The 16597-nt window shown below is 53.6% G+C and overlaps 9 protein-coding genes across 9 annotated transcripts; 4 read left to right on the top strand and 5 right to left on the bottom strand.

Moving 5' to 3' along the window:
- Positions 1–734: 734 nt before the first annotated feature.
- Positions 735–3088, bottom strand: CC84DRAFT_1125747 (general substrate transporter; the record flags this gene model as incomplete). Its single annotated transcript, XM_018175728.1, has 9 exons — positions 735–1190; positions 1259–1309; positions 1360–1473; positions 1640–1682; positions 1827–1974; positions 2030–2053; positions 2117–2766; positions 2820–2920; positions 2968–3088. 9 exons carry the CDS (start codon positions 3086–3088, stop codon positions 823–825), a joined length of 1620 nt encoding a protein of 539 aa, XP_018033724.1. The 3' UTR covers positions 735–822.
- A 102-nt stretch (positions 3089–3190) lies between these two features.
- CC84DRAFT_1208038 (cytochrome P450) lies at positions 3191–5272 on the top strand (the record flags this gene model as incomplete). Its single annotated transcript, XM_018182136.1, has 1 exon — positions 3191–5272. Exon 1 carries the CDS (start codon positions 3632–3634, stop codon positions 5270–5272), a length of 1641 nt encoding a protein of 546 aa, XP_018033723.1. The 5' UTR covers positions 3191–3631.
- Positions 5273–5323: 51 nt separating this feature from the next.
- CC84DRAFT_1151881 (D-isomer-specific 2-hydroxyacid dehydrogenase-like protein) lies at positions 5324–6523 on the bottom strand. The gene is made up of 2 exons (XM_018176771.1): positions 5983–6523; positions 5324–5932 (listed from the first exon to the last, which is right to left on the bottom strand). The coding sequence occupies exons 1-2, from the start codon at positions 6398–6400 to the stop codon at positions 5346–5348; spliced, it is 1005 nt and encodes a 334-aa protein (XP_018033722.1). The 5' UTR covers positions 6401–6523; the 3' UTR covers positions 5324–5345.
- Positions 6524–6528: 5 nt separating this feature from the next.
- On the top strand, positions 6529–7221 carry CC84DRAFT_1220222 (pectin lyase-like protein; the record flags this gene model as incomplete). Its single annotated transcript, XM_018183146.1, has 2 exons — positions 6529–6626; positions 6885–7221. The coding sequence occupies 2 exons, from the start codon at positions 6529–6531 to the stop codon at positions 7219–7221; spliced, it is 435 nt and encodes a 144-aa protein (XP_018033721.1).
- A 525-nt stretch (positions 7222–7746) lies between these two features.
- On the top strand, positions 7747–9889 carry CC84DRAFT_1198224 (FAD-binding domain-containing protein; the record flags this gene model as incomplete). Its single annotated transcript, XM_018181554.1, has 4 exons — positions 7747–7786; positions 7871–8685; positions 8737–8788; positions 8844–9889. The coding sequence occupies 4 exons, from the start codon at positions 7747–7749 to the stop codon at positions 9887–9889; spliced, it is 1953 nt and encodes a 650-aa protein (XP_018033720.1).
- A 257-nt stretch (positions 9890–10146) lies between these two features.
- On the bottom strand, positions 10147–11563 carry CC84DRAFT_1075677 (general substrate transporter; the record flags this gene model as incomplete). The annotated part of the gene is made up of 2 exons (XM_018173716.1): positions 10147–10678; positions 10731–11563. Coding segments are annotated over 2 exons (1365 nt in total), but the record flags the coding sequence as incomplete, so codon positions are not given.
- A 1074-nt stretch (positions 11564–12637) lies between these two features.
- Positions 12638–13458, bottom strand: CC84DRAFT_1189246 (IgE-binging protein; the record flags this gene model as incomplete). The annotated part of the gene is made up of 3 exons (XM_018181039.1): positions 12638–12762; positions 12817–13111; positions 13159–13458. 3 exons carry the CDS (start codon positions 13456–13458, stop codon positions 12638–12640), a joined length of 720 nt encoding a protein of 239 aa, XP_018033718.1.
- Positions 13459–14174: 716 nt separating this feature from the next.
- Positions 14175–16001, bottom strand: CC84DRAFT_1096819 (general substrate transporter; the record flags this gene model as incomplete). The annotated part of the gene is made up of 4 exons (XM_018174682.1): positions 14175–14402; positions 14451–14913; positions 15079–15837; positions 15883–16001. The coding sequence occupies 4 exons, from the start codon at positions 15999–16001 to the stop codon at positions 14175–14177; spliced, it is 1569 nt and encodes a 522-aa protein (XP_018033717.1).
- On the top strand, positions 15982–16372 carry CC84DRAFT_970467 (uncharacterized protein). Its single transcript, XM_018188009.1, has one exon. The coding sequence runs from the start codon at positions 16073–16075 to the stop codon at positions 16298–16300; it is 228 nt and encodes a 75-aa protein (XP_018033716.1). The 5' UTR covers positions 15982–16072; the 3' UTR covers positions 16301–16372.
- The last annotated feature ends 225 nt before the right edge of the window (positions 16373–16597 follow it).

Genomic DNA, 16597 nt, shown 5'->3' with positions numbered 1-16597 from the left:
GTGCAATCGCTGCCCGAGCGTGTGTGCGGGACGGGCGCAGCGAGAGAACAGGGGCGGGGGTGCGGCGCACAAAGAATCAACCTGAGGTTTGCAGATGGTGCTGGGGTGGCCCCGGGGCCGATGGGCAGGCGGCCACGGCAGCAAGTGGGGTGTGGAAGTGAAAGTTGTGAGGCTGCACGAGGGGCGGCGCCGTGGGCCGGTGTGAGCGAAGGGCGGCTGCGGGCGCGGCACTGGGGCGGCGCGTGTGGACGCGAGCAACAAGCAGCGAGAAATAGGGATATCGTGTGAGGTGGTCGTGGTCCTGTGGGCATAGGGCTCCGGGCAAGTTGGGAGCGTGTAGATCGCAGGCGATGACGCCGACGCGCATGGATGTGATTGGCGGGGGCGCACAAAGGGTCGCCAGTCGCCGCCCGCCCGTCGCTTCGATACATGCACATGTCTCGTGCCGCTGCGGCTTACCACTGCACAGCACCGGTTTCCAGCAGCAGTGGGGCCCTGAGCACCGCAACAGCCCACGGCGGCCTGGCTGGCACCCGTCTACTGCCCCTTCCGCAACGAGACACCGGCTGCTTGCCGCTGCCACGTCGGGACAACGTCTGCCCCGCCCTGCCTCACTTTGCGGCCATCTCCCTGTCGCTGCCCAACTAGTGCTCCGCCCATCCTCGCCAGACAGCAGCTTGGGAATGGCCTCACTCCTTTCCCGTCGAATGCGGCCCGATAGCAAGAAAGATCTTCATTCCTACAGTGACACGTATACAAATCGCCTCCTCCACGTCTCGCCCATCACCACCCACAGTCCCCCGTCCGCACGCGGCGCCTGCCTCAGGCCTCCTCGACATGCTGCACGTCTGCGCGGATTCCCTTCGATGCTGGTTTGCCCGTCTCGGACGAATCGTCGTTGGTAACGTGGTGATGCTGCAGCTGCTTTGCGCGCGAGTGCCGCGGGATCGTGTCTTTGATACATCCGGCGATGATGCGCCCCTCAAAGAGGTGGTGGATCGACTCCAACGGCACATTCTTCGTCTCGGGCACGCAGAAGATTGTGTAAATGCCCATGATGATGCAGCAGGATCCAAACAGCAAGAACGTCCCATACGTGATGCCGCTCAGCATCAGCGGAGTGATCTTGGCAATCACAAAGTTGAAGAGCCATTGTGTCATCAGCGCTGCCGCCATGATGAGAGACCGAACTGCACCGTGTCAGTCAGGACGTGCAACTCGGCAATTGCGCCGCGTCAACGTGCGCGGCTAGACTTACCGTGGTTGGGAGAGCACTCCGAACTCAAGACGAAAGGAATCGGTCCCCATCCTTATCTTCCCGTTAGCAACACCCGTCAAGAGCTGGTTCCAGAAACTTACCGAACGAGTAAAACACTACAAAGAGGTACACGCATACGATGGCGAAGATGCTGTTACCGGAAAGGGCGTCGCCCTCTTTTACCGGATTGACGGCTGAATTGACCCCGATGTAGACTAAGCATCGTCAGTGCAGGTTCTGGAAGCAGGGATTGGTTCCTCGTGTATAAATTCGCCTTGCCTCTGCTTGGAAAGGCTTCCTCTAGCCTCGTGCCAGACGGGCAAAGATAGAGCCTTTCCGCGCCGCAATGACATATCCACTTGGTACCCGGTGGCCTCGTACACATAGCAAATGCTTGCCCGAGCGAGCCAATAAGGAGCGACCACTAGAAACCGAGTTAGAATGGATACCCATGCCGGATACACATCGCCTTGGGAAGCCGGTGAGGGTATGCAAGTAAATGCCAGCTGGGAGAGGCCGGTGAAGACATGCAAGCCACATGTAGACGAGACGCCAGAACGTCACATACCTTCCGCCCCATCTGCTCCGTGAATGCCATCAAGCCAATCGCTGTCACCACAATCTTCACGATGCCGTAGACGCCAGTAGCGAACAGCCCGGCCGAGGGGCCCTTCAGGCCAATCGTTTGGAAGATCTGAGGCGCGTAGTAGTTGATTCTGTATCCACACATCAGCAGACTGCTCAGCTGATCTTTTGTATGACGTTGCTTACGAATTCGTGCCCGTCCACTGCTGCCTGCAAATTGGGGTGGGAAGTTAGTGACAGGTGCGTCTCATGGACGATCAAGGAGAGGCGTACCAGAACATGAGTATGACGGCGAAGGAACTCTGATAGAACATGCGCTTGCTCGAGCATGCTGATCGAAGCTGAGCGCGGAGCGGAAGCTTCTCATGGCCCTGGAAGTCCTTCACAATCTCATCGAGTTCTTGCAAGACGTCGGCATCGTCGATAGGTTTCGCGCGTACAGTGGCCAATGCCTTCGCAGCGTCTGCCAGGCGGTTCTTCTCCACCAACCAACGTGGCGACTCGTTCTGGAAGACGATACCAATCAGAAGGAGAGCCCCCGGCAGCATCTGGAGCGCGAAAGGAATCCTCCACTTTGCACTACTCAGAGTCTTGATCTGCAGACTGATGCCGTAGTTGACGAAGAACGACAGACAGATGCCCGTCACGTTGAACAGCTGCATGCATCCAATGCAGCGACCGCGGATCTCTTTGTTGGCGTTCTCTCCAATGTACGTAGGGACGACTGCAGAGACAAGTCCGACGCCAAATCCGCCAATGACGCGGCCGACGTAGAGTTGAGCCAGGCTGGTCGTGTTGATGGCGCATAGTGTCTGCACTAGCGACCCGATGATGAAGATGATGTCCGCAATGATCAGAGCCTTCTTGCGCCCGAACGTATCACTGATGTAGAACGAGGACATTGCTCCGAAGAAGCAACCTGCCTGTTTCGATGTCAGCATCAGTGGCTCAGAGCATGTTACCAGGTTGGTCGTACTTGAAGAACGGACACAATGTTGCCCTGTAGATTGGCGAAGTCGGGGCTTTCCCTATCCAGATTGAATGAGTGCTGGAACGCGTCCATTGTGAGCACACCGCCTGTTTTGGTTAGAAGCAGCCGCAAGATGAAGTCGATGGCTACCAACCAATCAAACCAGTATCCCACCCGAAGAGCATGCCGCCAAATGAGGCGACCGCTGTCAAGATATATGCTCTCCGATACTGCACAATATCCGACCACACAGTCTTCATATCGAATTTTGCCATCTTGCAAAATTGCAACGTGCATCAATCAAGTCGCAAGAGTTGCCAGTGATTCAATTTGTCGCCTTCGGTATCACAAGGGCGATGCAGGTTGCAACAAGGTGTTGATAGTGATGGCCACTGAGGAAGTCCGGGGTATTTAAGCGCGAGAAAATCGTGGGGTGCGGGGAGCGGTGACGGCGGCGGCTTATGGTGGTGATCGGATCGTCCAGCCCAGCCACAGCCGTTCGGCAATTGACTCGATTGCCGACGCCTGCAGCGCGTGTTTCAAAGCCCGACGCGGCGATCGCCCTTTGTCTCGTTTACACTTTCAGGTGAGTACAGCATCGAAGCAATTGCGAGTTGACGTACCAGTTCGTGCATTCTCGTCGCACAGAACGTGTCCCAATGATATCACACAGATGGAGAGCGCAACGTTTCATTACGTCATACATGCGATAGGTGCCTGCCATATCGGATTCTTCATGGAGCCTGTGTATCCGTTCACTTATCGCAAAACAGCAAATCTGATCAGTTGACCTCCTCGAATCACAGATACATACGGACATGGACGGTCCTACTTTGCTGCCTGCAATTCGTACACTGGCTGTTGGTTTGCTGGTACCTTTAGGTCTTATCTGCACATTCACGTACTGCACAACGCTCTACCGCTATCACTGCGATGTCCGCAGGGAACCGGATGGTGAAGGGGAGTATCCAACCGCCCGGAGTCCACCACTGATACCGTACGCTATCCCAAAGCTTGGTTCCACCATCGGCTTCAGTAATCAGACAGTCGGGAAATTCTGGACTTGGCTCAGGGTTCAAGCAGAGCGCTACGGCCAGGGCGCCTTCTCCATCGTACTTGCCGGACAGCGAACACACCTTATCTATTCCGAAGATGGTCTCGCCGCGGTGTTTAGAAGCCGACATCTTTCGCGTGCAGTGCTGGACCGACAGCTTGCCGTGAACGTGCTCGGCATGTCAAAAGAAGATTCTTTCAAAGCGTTCCCGGATCGCACGAATGAGAAAGAGAAGATAACAACCGAACGACTCCATTCAGACCACTTGCTGAGCTCTGCTGCGGTGAACACACTGACTGAAAAGTTTATAGAAACATTCCAGGCGCAGCTTGACGCGGACGCCAGTCTCACAGATGGCCTGGACATCAATCTGTATGATTGGCTGTGGCAGCTTGTCTTTCGTGCTTCGACAACAGCACTTTGTGGAAGTACACTGCTTGAGATGTACCCCGATTTCGATGTAGATTATCGTATTTGGGAAGACAACCTGCTGGGCCTCCTCTTTGGTACACCGCGACTGTTCGCACGACAGGCGTACCGTGCTCGGGATGCATGCGTGGAGAAGATGGAGAGGTGGTTGCAAGCGGGATACCAACACCCCGTGAGAGAAGGGGAAGACCCCTCCTGGACACCCGACACCGGCGCTCGGATTATGCATCGACGGCACGACCTCTACAAGCAGCGTGAGCTGAGTATACACAGCCAGGCTGGATGGGATCTCATTTTTCTGGCTGGCATCTTGTCCAATGCCACCCCGGCCGCTGGCTGGCTGCTGCTACATATACTTTCGCCCACAAGTGCACCCGACTTCCGCCAACGTATTATGCAGGAGTTGGAGTCGTGTAAGCGTTCCGATGGTTACATTGACATCCCGGCTTTGACCCGGTTGCCGCTCCTTAATTCCGCCTTCCACGAAGTGCTCCGGCTATACGTCGATCTGCTTGTCGTGCGGCAGGTTGACAGTTCGGTAGCACTCGGGACACACCACGTGAGGAAAGGCGAGCAGATCATGGCGCCTACCTGGATGACTCATCGGAATCCAGTGTTCTTTGCTCGGCCCGAAGTTTTCAACCCGGAGCGCTTTACGACGACAAACTCGGTGACAGGAGAATTAAGCTACAGCGCAACAGGCCTGGGTACCAACTACTTCCCTTTTGGAGGCGGCCACTACATGTGCCCTGGGAGAGTTTTCGCCAAACAAGAAGTCCTTGGCATTATTGCGGTGCTGTTACTCAATTTCGACATTACGTTCACAAGATTCATGAAGCACACAAAGGGGGGGCTGACTGAAGGGGGCACAGATGACTTTCCAACAATCAAACCTGGCTTCGCTGGCAACCAGGTAGTCGGCATCCAAGGTGACATGCGGGTTCGCATTATCAGACGCCCGTTAGTGACAGGGTAAATTCAACAACCAGGCTCTATTCATATTCTGATTCTATCAAATCGCTGGTCAAATACAGCATTTTTCGATGCCTTCAAATCTTGGCAGCATCTTTCTTCTGCTCCGGTACCTGTGTTAACAACTTATCGCTTTGTATCGCCGATTTCAGGTTGTCCAGAACCAGAAGCTCCATGTCACGCTGCGTTTCGTACGTCGCAGTACCCATGTGGGGTAAAAGAACGACATTCTCCGCCTCGAGCAGTCCAGAATGGATCTTGGGCTCCTCCTCAAAGACGTCGAGCCCTGCACTCCAGACCTTCCCGTTCTTTAACGCATCCACCAAAGCTGCCTCATCGATCAGAGGTCCACGCGCAGTGTTGACGATGATAATCCCATCTTTCATCTTCTCGAATTCTTGCTTTCCGATGATATGTCTCGTGGAAGGGTTGAGCGACAGATTCAGACTGAGCACGTCTGAGGTCGCCAGCAGCTCGTCGAAAGTCACATACTTTGCACCTTCCTCTTTCTCCGATGACAGCTGTTTCCGGTTGTGATACTGTATCTTCATGCCAAACGCCTTTGCGCGCTGTGCCACCGCGGAACCGATTCCGCCCATACCCAGGATCCCCAGCACCTTGTTCTTCGGGTCGTGCCCAAGCGCAAAGTTGCCGCGCCATTTGCCTACACCAAGGTCAGCTACTTCTCAGTGACCGTACCGCTTCTCGTCGCACCTTGCCTGACAGCCTGAAAGGACGGCGTGATATTCCTCAACGCGCCCAGCATCAAGAACATCGCCACATCCGCCGTCGCATCATCCACCGCAATCGGCGTGCTGCTCACAGCAATCCCGCGCTTCGTACACGCCGGCACATCAATATTGTCGTAACCTGCGCCATTGTGACAGATGAATTTCAGCGACTCAGGCAGCGCATCAAGGAGCTCTTCGTCAAAGTTTCCGGTGTACTTATTTGAGTCGTTGGACCGGTATAGTGCGTAGATGCCCTCGAATGCGCCGGCCTTGGATTTAGAGAGAAACTCTTCGCGCGTGCCGGAGGGGTACTCGTATAGCTTGTCGGCGACGCCTCCGAGTTGTTCCCACTCTTTTCGCGTGTGTGTCAGGGCGCCGATAAGGAGGGCGGATCGTGTCATGGTCGCTAGATGAGTTTGGGAGGAAATCGATTGTCCAGACTTTACAGGAGTATGGGTAAATGGGATTGCTTTCTTGTAGAGGCGCAAGATTCCTTATCATGTCGACGTAGCGTCTACGGTCGGCGACAATGCCGATGCCGGTTGATGTCGGTCCGGTCTCGATTGGTTTGCTGGGTGGAAACTTTTCCCCGCATTTGTGGGAAGCAAACGCCGACGATCAACGAACGTACGATAGTTTCCAACACCTAATGGTACGACATTTACATCCCAGAGACAGACGTACAATTTATTACTTGTGAGAACCTGCAACCGAAACCATTCATGCCTGCCACACTGACGTATTTAGTGCACATGAGCCGCCTAGCAATGCTTCCCGGACTGCTCGCCGACCCTCGACTCACAAAATATTTCACAACTGACTAAAGACATCCTTCGCTGCAGGGCTCGCACTTCTCGCATCTCTCACTGCTGATCAGCAAGGTAGTCTCATTGGCTATGCTTCTCAAAATGGCGGAACCACAGGTAGCAAGGGTGGTGCTACTACCACTGTCTCGTCCCCGCCTGAGTTCAGTGCCGCCGTAGGGAAGAAGACGGACACGACTGCTACGTTGATCTCAATCAAAGGTGCTATTAATGGCTCTGCAAAGGTCAACGTCGGCTCCAACAAGTCCATTGTTGGTCTCGATTCCAGCGCCCTTCTCACCAGCATCCTTCTCTATATCGACAAGTCCAAGAACTTCATTGTCCATAACTTGAAGATCTCCAAAGTGCTGGCTGAGAACGGTGACGCGATCCGCATCCAAGCATCCACCAACGTCTGAGCCGACCATGTCCATGTTTCCTCTGATATCGACCACGGCAAGGACTACTACGATGGTCAGCTCGATGTCGCGCATACCTCGGACTGGGCCACTATGTCCAACAGCTACTGCACGGCCACCCTTGTGGGCCATTCAATACGGGCCACCTGCATGTGACCTATGCCAACAACTACTAGAACAACATCAGGTCTCGCACCCCATCAAGTAATAATTAGTGTACATAAGACTTGATATACGGAGAACTCCTACGACGCTATCTTGCGAGTATGTAGCGTCTAGCTTTGACCGCCTGTAGGCGCATTGCCAAGGTCAAGATGCATCTTGGCGGCGCTGTATCCAGGTATGATCACGTAAGAACATCTATGCAAGTAATCCATGGCATCCGGGGGCACCAGCAAACTATAAGAAGCGACTCTCTCATTGGGCGAACGCCCGACTCGGTAGTTGACTACCAGTGGGAACTTACTTTTCCAGCAGGAGTAGATTTCATTCGTGAAGCTTTAAGACAAGAACCTGGTACCCTAAATGTTCTACTCGCAGCAAACTATCACAGCACATTCTGTCGGTATGGCCTTTAGTGAGATCGCTACGCTGCGGGTCATCGTATGGTCATTCCTTTTCTGGCCAACAACCACAGCCACAGCCACAGCCACTGCGCAGTCCGCCTCCCTCTCCATCGAGCCTGCGGCCATTTATGTCCCACCTACCGTAGTTGCCGGAGCGCCTCTACAGTTAGAGGAAACTCTACAACTGAGCGACGCGGTCATCACGCGCATCGCCAACAATGAAGCCACCAAAGAATTCGTCAGCTACTTTTCCTTCGACAACAGCACGATCGCCAACGCAACTTTCTCCAATCAAAGGAAAGTCGTGTCCTGCAAGACATTTCCAGGCGACCCTAGCTGGCCGACCAAACCAGTCTGGGACACATTCGATGCGCTTCTGGGCGGTGGTTTGATACCTACTGTTCCTATTGCATCGGCCTGCTACGACAGCGAATGGGGCGAGAAAAATAGTGTACAGTGCGCAAACGTCCTCGCAAACTTTACCAACCCGCTCTTCCACGAGAGCGATCCAACGTCCATCATGTGGCCCATCTTCCAGGGGCGAACCTGCATGCCGTCGAACAGTACCGTCGGGAAACAGTGCATCAAAGGCGGCTATCCCCAATATGCTGTTAAAGTGAGAAATGTGGCTCAGATACAACTAGCCATTAACTTTGCACGCAATGCGAATTTGCGATTGGTGATTAAGAATACGGGGCATTGCTATCTGGGGAAATCTTCTGGCGCGGGAGCGCTTAGCCTGTGGATGCATAACATAAAGGATATCGACTTTCTGCCCCAGTATGAGGGCCCAGGGTATAAGGGCCCTGCGCTTAAGCTTGCGGCGGGTGTGACTGTGAGAGAGGTTTATGAGGCTGCGGATCGGCACGATGTGACTGTCACTGGTGCGGTATCTTGGGTAATGCGGCCAGCTGTTGTGTCTTGCAAAAGCGCTGACCAAGGATTTTAGAGCGTGGGATATGCAGGCGGTATGATTACCGGAGGGGGTCAGAATCCTTTGGGTAGGTCATTCCATGTCTCATCTAGTGCTCAGATTGCAGCTAATCGGTCGGATAGCGGGAATCTACGGCATGGCAGCAGATCATGTCGTGGCTTTCCAAGTCGTCACAGCTGATGGACGCTTCGTAACAGCCTCTGAAGATTCGAATCCCGACCTTTTCTGGGCGCTTCGCGGGGGCGGAGGCGGCACCTTTGCTGTTGTTGTTTCGGTCATCATTCGAGCGCATCCGAAGCTTAACGTCGTCACTGCAAACTGGGTGTTAGATGCCTCCAAAAATAGTGTTGACGCCTTCTGGGCCGGCACAAAGAAGTTCTACGATGTATTCCTCGAGTGGGCAGACGCTGGGATCTATTCCTTCTTCATCATGGGTAACACCCCCGCCCCATTCCTCAACATGCGATACCTCTTCGCACCAAATCACACCATGGAATCCTACACCAAGCTCATCTCGCCCTTCTTCGCCTACCTCGAAGCACACAATATTTCGCTCACCACCCCGCACACTCACACCGCACACGATTCCTTCTACTCCGCCTATCAGGCAACCTGGGGCGCGAACTCCTTCCCCATCGGCCTCGACAACTCACTCCCCGCGAACCGCATCGTCCCGCGCGCCAACTTCGAGAAAAGGTACAACGAAACTTTCGACCTCATCAAACAGCACGTCTCCTCCGGAAAACACTTCCTCGGATACCACAAAGCTCCCATCGCGCACGGTAATACCGATAACGCCGTAAACCCCGCCTGGCGTACGTGTGCGCTCTTCTTCGTCACTTCGTCGAACAAGTCTCTCGACCATTCTACCCCCGAAGCCTTGGCAATAGCCAACAAAGATCTCCAAGAGAATATTCTCCAGCCGTGGCGCGATGTTGCGCCTGTCGAGGAGGGCGGAGGCACGTATCTCAACGAGGCGAGTGTTATGGAGGTGGACTGGCAGGAGAGCTTTTATGGGGGGTATTATGGGAGGTTGAGTGAGATTAAGCGAAAGTGGGATCCTTATGATGTTTTCTATGCTACCACGGCAGTGGGGAGCGAGCGGTGGGAGGTGAGGGATGGAGAGCAGGGCGTGCAGACACAGAATGGACGACTTTGTAGGGTTTAATGGAAGGGAAAGGAGAGTATTCTGTGAGGAATGGAGGGCGTTGGATCATTGATTCAGCAACATTGTCCTCGGTCGATACGCCTGAGAGACTGAGTCCTGACTACATTGTTCGACTGTTACAGAGATATTCAGCTCTCAGCCGTTTAGACCTTCTCCACCGTCTCGGAAACATTCTTGTCGCCATCTCCCGCAATCACCGAGCTTCTCCGCCTCCTGATCTCCTGGATCTCACCGTCCAGCTTGTGTCCCTCGGGCAAAAACAAATTATCCACCTCCTCAAGAGAAAGATTACTCGTCTCCGGGTAGCAGAAGTACACAATCGGCACAAAAGCCGCGAGTAGACACATGAAGATCAGATACGTCTTCCAGCCAATACGATTGATCAGCACAGGCGTGATCATCACAATGACGAAATTCCACATCCAGTGCGAACTGACGGAGATGGCCGTACCGCGAGCGCGGGCCTCCAGAGGTAAGATCTCGGGGCCCCAGACCCACGGAACGACGTTGACAGTCGCGCCGAAGATGAGCATGTAGAGAAAGAAGAAAGCGATCGAGGCCGCGGAGCAGGCTTCGGTGCCGATGGATAGCAGGATGCTGATCATCATCATGCAGAAGGAGAGGAGCCCGCAGCCAACCATCATCGTGGGACGCCGGCCCATGCGGTCCAGTGCGAGCGCAGGGAGTGTGTTGCCGACGGGAAACATGAGCTCGACGAAGCCGGCAATGAGGATGGCGCGCTGAGAGGTCATGCCGACGTTCTCGACGAGGACGGTGGGCATATAGTACCTGTTCCCATCCAGTCAGTAGGGTAATGGGAGTGGAAGGGGGCTCGGCTTACACAACGAGATTGATGCCAGACCACTGGTTCATGAAGAGTCCAAACCACGCCAGCAGCACTCGCCTCCTCGTCTGCAAAATGTCCTTCTTGAAAAGCCCCGTGACTTTCTGTGCGCCCTCACCAGTCTCGATGGCGATAGCCGCGCCGATAGCGTCCATCTCGCTGCACACATATGGATCGTTCTCGTCCAGATCGAAGACCGCGCACAGCACCTCTCGCGCCTCCTGACTCCTGCCCCTCTTACACAGCCATCTCGGGGACTCGGGGAGGCCCCAAACCAGGAAGACAACCATGATGGCGAAAACCAGCTGGATGGCAATTGGACACCGCCACGCCACGCTGCCCGGCAAGTACGAGAACCCGTAGTCGATCCAGTACGCGAGACAGATGCCTATCCCGATGAACCAGATCTCCCACGACACCACGCGGCCTCGCCACTCGCGCTTGCACAGCTCACTCTGGTACATTGGCACGGTGCTGGAATCAATACCCGTCCCCAGCCCTGTAATCACCCGTCCGACAATGAGATGCCCGATGTGGAACGCACTCGTCTGCAGCGTTGCGCCCACAATGATAAAGCACATAGCAAGCCATATCATGCGACGCCGGCCGAGGATGTCGCCGATGAAGACGGTGAGGATGCAGCCGAAGAGCGCGCCGAGACAGTAGGAAGCAACGATGATGCCGGTGATGGTATCGCGCGGGTGGTGGAATTGGTTGAGCCAGTCTTTGTTTTGGAGGAGGCCACCGAAGACACCCTGGTCGTAGCCGAAGAAGAGGAAGGCGGAGAGGCAGCAGGCGTAGATAGCTGCGCGGAGGGGGGCGCCACGGCCGTAGCAGGAGCGCATGATGAGATAGATATGGTCGAACCCTGCGACGTGAAATCTGTAAAGACAGCGGATGATGTGCGCCTTTGTAGGGAGAAGTGTTGGGTTACATATGTGTCTCTTTATACACTCATATGAAGCTGGTATATCAGCGCGGGTTCCCTAATCGGGACATGTCCGGATGGTTTAGCAGCGAAGATCAGCATCAAGGGCTAACCCCAAGCATACGTCAACAAATCTGGGGAAACGTGCGGCGTGTGTGGAGATCTAGAAGATCACATGGTCAAGCCCCGCGGCAGCGGCGTCCAGCCATGGAGCATGTGCGGACCGTATCCCGCCAGCGTGGCATCGGATGAGGGACGTCGGGGATGGCTCCGGCGAGGAGTAGTGGTAGGAAACTGCCGGTATCGATGGTGGGCCTGCCGTTATGGGTATAGAGGGACAGAAGCTTGCTGGAATGCTTGATGAGCTCCTAGGCTTGAAGGTGCGGCGGCGTTGATGTGCTCCAATGCCGTGCACTGGTTGTTTGTGGAGGCGGAACATGCCTCCAAAGCGATTGATTATCGTGAAAAGCGAGAATTCACTGATCCCGGAACATAAAGTGCCAAAAAGAAGCCATGTCGAGTTACAAAGCGCAAGAAGGTTGGAAGAGCCTTGGTGTGTCAGTTCTGGAGGTTGGGTATCTGACTCGTGCAGCTTAGCTTTCGGGTAATTTTTTAACACCAAAACACCACGAGGACCATTGGAGTTACCTTACCTGGAAAGAATTCCCGCTAACAATCATTCGGGGTGGCGTCTGCTAGCTGGTAAATTATAGACTTTTCGGTGTTGAACGCTTGCTTGGCTCTCATGCAGAGAACGACACGCCGGCGACGGGAAATGTTGATGCATCATGATACGTACAATCTGCAGGTAACACAGATGCGCGTCTAGGATGTAGGAAGAACGAGAGCACAGCAAGCACAGGAGATGCAAGGTAGACTTGGACACCTTTACCATTGAAGCCACCCAGGGCTTCCGAGATTACCTAGCGCCTATTCGAAACTCTTAGATGAGAGATGTAGCATTTTCTTACGACCATTATAATCCATTAAAAACTTTCACTACCGCCTCCGTCGTACTCTTTGCACTCTGCGGATTCATACCCGTGACGACCCTTCCATCAACAACATGGAAATCATCCCATACCCCGTCCGCGCGTACATCTTCATCACGGGTTAGCCGCCTTCATGTCAATCCGAGGCACAACAATGGCTTACATTCAGCTCCCAGAGCTCTCGCGTGCTCATCCACCAATGGCTCGCCCCAGCTCTTCAACGCGTCCATGATCTTCATGTCATACTCGGCCTGTGTCGTGAAGCCAGTGATCTTCCTTCCCTTGATGATTGGCTGACCATCGGTGTCGACGATGCCGGGGAAGATAGCAGGCCCGTGACAGACTGCCGATACTACACCGCCATTTGCCCAGACCTTTGATGCGATGGCCTGGAGATGCGTGGCATGAGGGTAGTCGATCAGTGCGGCATGGCCGGCACTCGCGAAGAACACGCCGTACTGCATCGTGTTAGTACGTATCCTGTACCCGGATGCCGTTAACTTGCCTGACTAGCGTCTAGATCCTCAGCCTTGCGGTTCTTGTCTATCTCAGCCCTGAAGTCGCTCTTCTTATCGTCATACTGCTTCCGCTCCTCCTCGCTCAGAAACCCTGGCTGCAACGAAAGCCAGTCCTCGGTCCACTTGCCCTTCTCAGATGCGATGTCGACTTCGAATCCTGCTGCCTTGAGCACATTGTAGGGGTGTAGGGCTTCGCCGATGAAGACACCGGTCGTGTGGCCGTTGGGGGCGAAAAGAGAGGCGTTCGCAGAAGTAACGGCGATGAGGGCGCGGCGGGGCGGAGACATTTTGATTTGCTTTGTTGAAATTATCAACTGTTGATGAAGGATAGAGAAAGATGCCTGTGTGATATGGAATGCCCTGTGTTGCAGAGGCAGCGGCCTTTATACCTCATGGCTCAGCAAGGTTCTGGCTTCTCTGTAGACAATACTGAATAAAGCGGCTATTTGACGAAAACGCGTAGTCCCGAATCAACTCTGGTGATGGATAGATGCTTCAGGGTACATCTTCTTGCCGAAAGCACAGTAGCACGATGAGTGAGTGGATCTGCACCAAGGGCTACGGCAACTCCGAGTGGGGATATTAGAAGGTTTGTAAGCCTATCTGTGAATTACTAGACATTATGGGGACAGCAGAGGTGTATCGCACAAATTCGAGTGCAACAGTCCAGCAGAGAAGCGAATCTAATTGGTGCGTTGGTCCGACTGCTTACGGTCTAAGCGGACATGTAAGCGACGGAGCCGACCAGACGTGACGGAGAGGAGCGGACGTGCCGGTATCTCATCTTTGGTTGTGGAGCTTGTATTCAAGGAGCCAGCTTATAGAATAAGGCCTTGGGTGATTCCGTGGTATGATTGGTGGAATCGCGTGGTCGTATTCGATCTAGCCTCTCGAAGGATCACTGGTGCGAACCCAGTCCCCTCGGGATGAGTCACCTTTACTTCCACTACGGCCCGTGAGAAGAAGTCGTGTGCAAGTCGTTCGGGCCGAGGAAATAGAGAGGCTATCCGGAAGTAGAACTCTGAAGCTGCTGGAGCTTGATGTCCTCATAGCGAACAGTATGGTCCTTATCTAGGCCCGGAAAGCTGACGCGTTGATGAAGATGTACGATATCAGCTGGTACGATCTTCGCTTCGTCGCCGTCAATGATCTTCGCAATCTCCTCCAGTGTCGGCCCGCGCGTCTCGATATACATAAAACATACGAAGATAAGCTCGAGGAAGACCCATACCTATTTGGGTTAGTTGGAACGAAGACACCATTGCCAGTGAATACGTACAGCGTAGATGGTATACAGCTTCCATGCGGGCTTTAAATGTAAGAAGCCGAGCGGATTGACATATTGATTAATCGTTAAAGCCACTTGTATGAAGACGTTCATGATCATCAGGCCTTTGGCACGGATCTTGAAAGGAAGAATCTCGACGGTGTACGCAACCAGTAGACCCGTCCAGGCAACGGAGTAACAAAACTGGAAGATCCAGATGAATGCAATAACTGCACGACCAGCCGGAATACTGTGCTTCTCCTCTTGTATTGAGGATGCTACTGTCCATACGATGAAGCAAGTACACATTGAAGCTGTGGCGGCGATGAAGAGGGGCCGGCGTCCGACGCGGTCAACAAGCAGCGAACAGGAAACGGAAACAATGAGCGACATGACGGTAATACCGCCATTCATTCCGAGCTGCATATCCGCATCCCTTATTCCTATGCTGTTGTATACATCGGTAGCGTAGTAGCTGTTATATCAGCGAGTAGAAAGTCAGTACGTGTCTTCTGAATGTGAAGGGAGTAATTCGCCAGTTACTTAGCCATGCCGAATGTAGTGTTATTCTCGAATATCAATGGAAAGAAACGAGGACTCTTATTGCTTTCATGTAAGGGAGACCAGTTGCATAACTTACCTCACTAATCCATTGCCTGACCACTGTGAAAAGAGGCCCAAAGATGCCAACAGAAGAAGCCTGTATCTGTTGCCGGGTGTTCTGAAGAAGTCCAGGTATGATGAGCTTGTCTGATACTGAAACTCGATCTGTAGGGTCTCTCGAATTTCATGAAATTCATATTGGACGGCGGGATCGTTAATATCGCCATTCGCGTGGTACTTGCCGAGGATGTTGAGAGCTTCCTGATTGCGACCTCTAGCGACAAGCCAACGGGGTGATTCTGGTATAAAGAATATGAAAAGGAGTTGTACAATGGAGGGAAGGGCTTGACCGAGAGCTGGTACTCGCCACGACCAGTTGCTGTCCAGTCTCTTGGTGCCAAATGTAAGCCAGGTGCAAACGATGGCCCCTGAATACCACAAGCAGTTGTACGTGGCAGTAACGCGAGCTCTATGCTGTGGATGACAAAGCTCCGTGAGTAGTAACGGAGACGACAATTGTGCCAGAGAATTACCGAATCCCATCAACGAACGTCCAGCCATGAAGTTTGTGAGGGTTGTTGCTGTGCCCTGGACGATAGCGCCTGTGATCATGACCGTACACCCGAGAGCAATCGCAGCTTTCCGCCCCATGTGGTCAGCCACGAAAGGGACGACTGGTAATGAGATAATCGATCCTATCGAGTAGAGCGCAGTTAAGAGGCCGAGCGTAGACCCTGTTGGATTGCCGAAGTAGTCATTGAAACGATGAAGCATTCGTAGATTGTTCAGCATTGAGCTAGAGAATTAGCGATGGCTCCTCGAATTCAAGTAGTAGACATACGCGTCATATCCCGTGGTAGCAGATGCAATGCAGAGAATAAACGCCCAGAAGTAGAGCTTCCTCAGCCCGGGATCCCTTTTCCAGTCCACGTAACGCAGATGAGGCTCATCGATGTACATCGACGGCGCATTAGCTTTTCCCAGGTCCAGGACCTTCGTGACCATGATGGGAGTATACTATTAATAGGCAGATGCGTGGAATCAAGGAAGGATCTGATGCTGATGATCCAACATCCAGGACCACGCTGTATATACACTACTGTAAGCTGACCACAAGATCCGTGCAGCGTTGCGGCACGCTAACCTCACAGAAAGTGTCAATGGTGTTCCTTCTAGACATGACCTGCGTGTTTGGAGTAAACGCGTGCGGCGTAGCTATGCCTCCAGCCTTACGGTCAAGCGGACCGGGTAAACTCTAGTGGCTGTCTATTGTTATGAGTGAGCCTCTGAAATGCGCCAATAGGCGGCAACACATGGTCATTGACGAGTCAGACGACTCTCAACGAATCGTCATGGTAGATATTGCGTATTGCGGCGCCGCACGCACATGGCTGTCGGTGCGCCTAACCGACCGTGCCTCTCGTATTGTATAAACGCGTTGTTGGAGATAGAATGGAGTCGACGAAAAGGGAGTGCCCTAGCTTCTCTGGGGCACACTCCAAGGCTGGTCCGACGAGGTCCGCTCCAAGATTGGACGCCGCGCACAAACCGATTCT

The sequence above is a fragment of the Paraphaeosphaeria sporulosa genome, assembly GCF_001642045.1.
Source record: "Paraphaeosphaeria sporulosa strain AP3s5-JAC2a unplaced genomic scaffold CC84scaffold_8, whole genome shotgun sequence".
Lineage (NCBI taxonomy): Eukaryota > Fungi > Ascomycota > Dothideomycetes > Pleosporales > Didymosphaeriaceae > Paraphaeosphaeria > Paraphaeosphaeria sporulosa.
The sequence above is the reverse complement of the archived record's forward strand: the minus strand, read 5'-3'. Positions and strand labels throughout refer to the sequence as shown.

What these genes read in the sequence shown, in the direction of transcription:
- CC84DRAFT_1151881 (XM_018176771.1), bottom strand. Translation starts at nt 6,400, where the DNA reads ATGACACGATCCGCCCTCCTTATCGGCGCCCTGACACACACGCGAAAA. An exon ending in CTTTCAGGCTGTCAGGCAAG is followed by an intron (nt 5,933 to 5,982) that starts GTGCGACGAGAA and finishes ACCTTGGTGTAG; the next exon opens with GCAAATGGCGCGGCAACTTT.
- CC84DRAFT_970467 (XM_018188009.1), top strand. Translation starts at nt 16,073, where the DNA reads ATGCGTGGAATCAAGGAAGGATCTGATGCTGATGATCCAACATCCAGG.